At 28.3% G+C, this 5,593-nt stretch overlaps 1 protein-coding gene across 1 annotated transcript; it reads right to left on the reverse strand.

Moving 5' to 3' along the window:
• Positions 1-2,090: 2,090 nt before the first annotated feature.
• LOC145086301 (purple acid phosphatase 22-like) lies at positions 2,091-4,082 on the reverse strand. Its single transcript, XM_079024055.1, has 5 exons — positions 3,848-4,082; positions 3,443-3,734; positions 2,733-3,301; positions 2,557-2,645; positions 2,091-2,468 (listed from the first exon to the last, which is right to left on the reverse strand). The coding sequence occupies exons 1-5, from the start codon at positions 3,974-3,976 to the stop codon at positions 2,240-2,242; spliced, it is 1,308 nt and encodes a 435-aa protein (XP_078880181.1). The 5' UTR covers positions 3,977-4,082; the 3' UTR covers positions 2,091-2,239.
• Positions 4,083-5,593: the final 1,511 nt, after the last annotated feature.

The raw sequence follows: 5,593 nt of genomic DNA on the forward strand, positions 1-5,593 counted from the left end.
TTTTTTATTCAACCTTTTTATTGTTATATATATATATATATATATATATATATATATATATATATATATATATATATATATATTATTTTAGTTTTTTCTATCCTTTTTTTTACTGTTTTTTAAATATATGTTTATTTATTTATTTTTTTCTGTTTTATTTAAATATCCGATTTTCTTATACAACCTTTTTACCATCAAATTTTAGCCTCAATATTAAAAAATCATCAAAAACAACTACTATAATCAAATTTTGAGTTTGTGACCATAATAGGGTGGATGGAAAAAATATTTACCATTTTAATGTTCTTTCAAAACTATTTACCATTTTAGTGTTTTCTCATTTTTCTTTATTTTTTAGTTTCTTTTTCATTTTTTTTTTAATTTAAATATCTTATTTTTCTTTTTTCTTTTTTATTCTAACTTTTTATTGTTTTTCTCATTTTTCTTTACTTTTTAGTTTCTTTTCAGTTTTTTTTAAAATTTAAATATCTTATTTTTTTTTATTTTTATTCCACCTTTTTATTGTTATATATATATATATATATATATATATATATATATATATATATATATATATATATATATATATATATATATATATATATATACACACGACAACTTTTATTTTAGTTTTTTTATCCTTTTTTACTGTTTTTTAAATATATGTTTTTTTTTATTTATTTTTTTCTATTTTATTTAAATATCCGATTTTCTTATACAACCTTTTTACCATCAAATTTTAGCCTCAACATTACAAAATCATCGAAAACCACCACTATAATCAAATTTTAAGGTGCAAAAATTCCAACATTCACATACAATGTTTTTAAAGTGAAAAAAAAATCTCAACATTCTTTCTTACAAAAAAACTCCATAAAAAAACTCCAACATTGTTTATTACAAAAAGAAAAACACCACAATTAGCTTCATCTTGAACCGGTAAAAACCTATTAAGTGGATGACTCTCCAACCATTCTCGAGCACGTGGATTTAACTGGGACATAATCGAAAACAATGTCCGTCTATGCCAAGGTAATTTAAAAAAAATAATATTTTTATGGTATTTGTTATAGTTATTCTTTTGTTATTATTATTTTTTTTACAGGTAATGATTTTTCACCGGTTCAAGATGAATCTAATTGTGATGTTTTTTTTTTTGTAATAAACAATGTTGGAGTTTTTTTTTGTGGTGTTTTTTTGTAAGAAACAATGTTGAGATTTTTTTTTCACTTTAAAAACATTGTATGTGAATGTTAGAATTTTTGCACCTTAAAATTTGATTATAGTAGTGGTTTCTGATGATTTTTTAATGTTGAGGCTAAAATTTGATGGTAAAAAGGTTGTATAAGAAAATCGGATATTTAAATAAAACATAAAAAAATAAATAAAAAAACATATATTTAAAAAACAGTAAAAAAAGGATAAAAAAAAAACTAAAATAAAAGTTGTCATATATATATATATATATATATATATATATATATATATATATATATATATATATACCAATAAAAAGGTTGAATAAAAAAGAAAAAAAAAAGATATTTAAATTAAAAAAAAACTGAAAAGAAACTAAAAAGTAAAGAAAAATGAGAAAACAATAAAAGGGTGGAATAAAAAAGAAAAAAAAAAGATATTTAAAGTAAAAAAAAAACCTGAAAAGAAAACTAAAAAATAAAGAAAAACGAGCAAAATATTAAAATGGTAAATAGTTTTGAAATAACACTAAAACCGTAAATATTTTTTTCATCCACCCTATTATGGTCAAAAACTCACCAGTTTTTCTATTAATCAAACTGAACCAGTATTATTTAAAAAAAAACCCGGGTTTTTAACACAATTTCACTTCAAAATACTGAAAAAAAAAACGGACTTTTTAAATCGGAACGGATATAGAAAAATCAAATTTTAAAACACCTTTATGAGCCAACCCATCACCCTTGCCCAATGGTCTGCATTTTCAGCCCGCCTTTCTCGTCCTAGGTAACGGGCTTAAAATATCATATATGGTTTTGATGATACTGGTATATATATCATATATATACATCATACAAATGTGTCATACAGTATTTAACTTATTACAGTTAATATTTTGTAAAATGAATACTCATTTTTTATTAAAATATCAACATGTATACATTTTCAACCATTGCTGAAGAAACTCTATTTTATCTTAAACTAAGAAACTCAACACTAGACCACATAGAAATGATATATGATCATATGGTAATTAAATCGCTCAAAGCTCATCTTTCCCCGATGAATGTTCCATTTTTTGTTCCATTTTGGGTGCACATGAGCACGAATGTCTCAAACTTTCCAGCCAAATCCCATCGGCCACAACATTCAAAGAGTCATCGTTGCGATTCCATGACCAATGAGCATGAGTGTCATTCATTATTCTCAATCGACCATGTCCAAAGCTTGCTTCCCGAAATAATGATATTACAGGCTTAGGTTCTTTGTATCTTCATTTTATCCAAAACAAATCTCAAGTTAATTAGTTCCTATACTAAAAACAAGAAAACAACCAAGTACGATTCTTTACAAACTTACAACATGGCCAAGCCTTCTCTATTCCCCCCATCTCCAATCGTTATGTACATCGGACCACATGGATCAGCATTGTTATCATAAACCCTAGTCTGAAATTAATGTTCATAAACATGTTGCAATTCATAATTAATAAAAGTGTGTATTAATGGCTGGAATGGATTATTAAGAGGACTTACAAAACGTTCGTATGCATGAACATGGCCTGAAAAAACCATGTCAACACGCGACTTATACAACATTTCTTCCATGGCTACTCTCATGCTTTCACCTTCACCTTGATGGGCCAAATTCGAATTATACCATGGTGCATGGAGGAGCACCACCACCCACGGTGTTCTTGATCGATCAATTTTAGCCAAGTCATTAGCCAACCACTTATACTGATCAGAATCACGATCAAAATCAGCATAAGAACCTAACATAATGATGTGAGATCCCACTACATCAAACGAGTAATATAGGTTTGATTCCGAGCCACTTTCTTTATATGGCATGGGCCAACGTGAATTGTAGGCTTTGAATCCTTTCGGATAGATCATCGGAAATATTTCTTGTTCATGGTTCCCTTGGGTCACCATCCATGGCCTTCGGCTAGCATATGGCTCCACCAAACGTCCGAATGAATCCCAAAGTGGTTGTTGTGTATCTGCATAAGATAGGTCGCCGGGGAGGAGCAAAACGTCGTAGTTTCTTGCATTAATATGTTCTAAAGTGGTGTTCGTCCATTCAGTCTGACCAAGGTCACCTGCATCCACATGTGTAAATGATATTAAGAATCTTTTCGGCAGTTAAAGTTGATGTTGCCAAAAAAAAGGAAAAGGGAAACTTAAGGCGTCATCAATGAAAAGTATAGGAGTCTTGAACCCAAGAAAAGGTCTATACTCACCGGCGAGAACAAACTCAATGGGATAGGTGGCCGGCGGTGTCCGGAAGTTAAACTCCGGGCCGGAGCCACCACATCTGTAGTAATACGTGGTGGCCGGATTTAGTGGTCCGATTGTGACATGGTGGATTTTCCCGGAAGTGTAGAAGAAATAACGGTAGGATGTGTGTTCTCCGGTGGCTGATGAATCGTATTTCCCCGGAAGTTTCCCATACTCGACTGTAGATGGGACACCGTTTTCATCGGTTACCCATGAAACCTTCATGTAATTGTCTCCAACCAATGACACATGCACCTAGAGATGGTGGTTTTCAATTAAATTATAATGAGCTATACTTTAATCCAAGTAAATTCAGTTCTCAAACAACACAATCGTAATTAGAATGGAAGATTTTTAGAGAGAGATACCTGTTGAGGATGTGACTGGGGACGATTATGAGGAGTGAAAACAAGGGGTCGTGCAGGCTGACGGACGAAATCCTCCGCCGCATGGTGTGGTCGGAGGAAAAGGAAGAAGAGGAATAGTAATTTTGGCATTGTTAGGGTGTAGGAAACTAAAATTAAAGCAATGAATAGAAGAGAAGCATGTTTAAAGGCAATGTGTTGCAATGGCGTGAAGCAAACTATAATTTTGAAACAATGTTGTCTATGGATACGCTTTCGCCAATCAAACGCCACTCATATTACTTTTCAATATAAAAACAATGCTACACATAGTGCATAAAAATAATATATTTGATTAATAAATCATTTGATGCTACATTCAAACCTTATTAACTAATAAATTTAGAAAGGTTTAAACATTTTTTTTGGAAATCTACAAAATTCCTTATATTTTGACTGGATCGACAAAAAACCACCCCTGATTTTATTTTTTTATTTTTTTATTTTTTGCAAATTAACCATTAAAACTGATAAACACTTACAAAACACTATTATACATGGTTAGTACGGGTTTTAAAATGCAAAATAAAACAAATAAAAAAGCATTGGTGAATTTTTGGTTAATGAGTTAAAGTTTAAAGATTATTGGTGATTTTCTTTTTTATATATATACTAAATGTATTTGAGAAATCTTATATTTATTTAATATAAAACATAAAACTAAGATACCATCTATATTCGTTTCATTAAAAAAAAACTCATATTTTTTAATTAAAAAATATAATAATGATAATTTATATATTATTTTTAAGATTTTTTATGTTCTTTTTAATAAATATCATTACTACAATTATAAAGATATCATTTAAATATAATTCTTAAATAGAGTTTCATGATATATGTGGCATAGAAACGCACTCCTTACAATAAATCAACAAAAGTCTTGTTAATTTCTTACCGGTTACAGTGGTTAAATTACAAAGAACAGTTTCCTAAACAACTAGTTTAATGACATAATCTATGCAAAAACAACTACAATTCACTAATTATTATCTCTGACATGGTAAAATTCAATTTTGACTTTGATTATTATAAATTTAAATACTTACTTATCTATCATTCCGGTCGTATTTATTTTGAAATTTATCTGTATATATGCTTAATCGAAATAATTTTTTTTAAATGTAAAAATAAAATTTAGAATGAATTTGAAAAAAAATCTATGACAAAAGAATAATTTTGGACTCAATTTGTAATCAAATTTTAAATTTGGACCAAAAATATAAAATTTTAAAATTGAATGACATGTTTACCGGGCTCAAATTGAATACAATTCCTAATTTTTGAGAATTAATTAAATAAATAAAAGATATAAGAAATAAACGGATTATAAACCCAAATTATAAAAACTTTTATGGAGTTTTTTTAATTTTAAATCTATAATTCCACCAAAAATGAAAATTAAAGTGTTAGAAATGGATGGTATTGATAGGTTGAGGACATAAATGTTAGGAAGGAAGCATGTGACAACACGTGGTGTCATGGTTCGCATATTAATGGAATATTGGAATGTACCATTTCATTTTCATGGATTTTATTTTCTCCCAACTCAGATATATATTTTTTTTAATCTGATATTTTTTATATACTTTAAACTTATAGTTTTAATATAAACATGATCATGACACGAGTATTTTTTCCTGTCGACATATGGGCATCGCCTTTCAGAAAAATAGTTCACGCCAAATTATGTTTTTATATTTAACATAA

This window comes from Lactuca serriola, chromosome 2 (assembly GCF_051521515.1).
Source record: "Lactuca serriola cultivar US96UC23 chromosome 2, Lser_US96UC23_V15, whole genome shotgun sequence".
NCBI lineage: Eukaryota > Viridiplantae > Streptophyta > Magnoliopsida > Asterales > Asteraceae > Lactuca > Lactuca serriola.

What these genes read in the sequence shown, in the direction of transcription:
- LOC145086301 (XM_079024055.1), bottom strand. Translation starts at nt 3,976, where the DNA reads ATGCCAAAATTACTATTCCTCTTCTTCCTTTTCCTCCGACCACACCAT. An exon ending in TTCATGCATACGAACGTTTT is followed by an intron (nt 2,646 to 2,732) that starts GTAAGTCCTCTT and finishes CATTAATTTCAG; the next exon opens with ACTAGGGTTTATGATAACAA. An exon ending in AGAGAAGGCTTGGCCATGTT is followed by an intron (nt 2,469 to 2,556) that starts GTAAGTTTGTAA and finishes GATAAAATGAAG; the next exon opens with ATACAAAGAACCTAAGCCTG.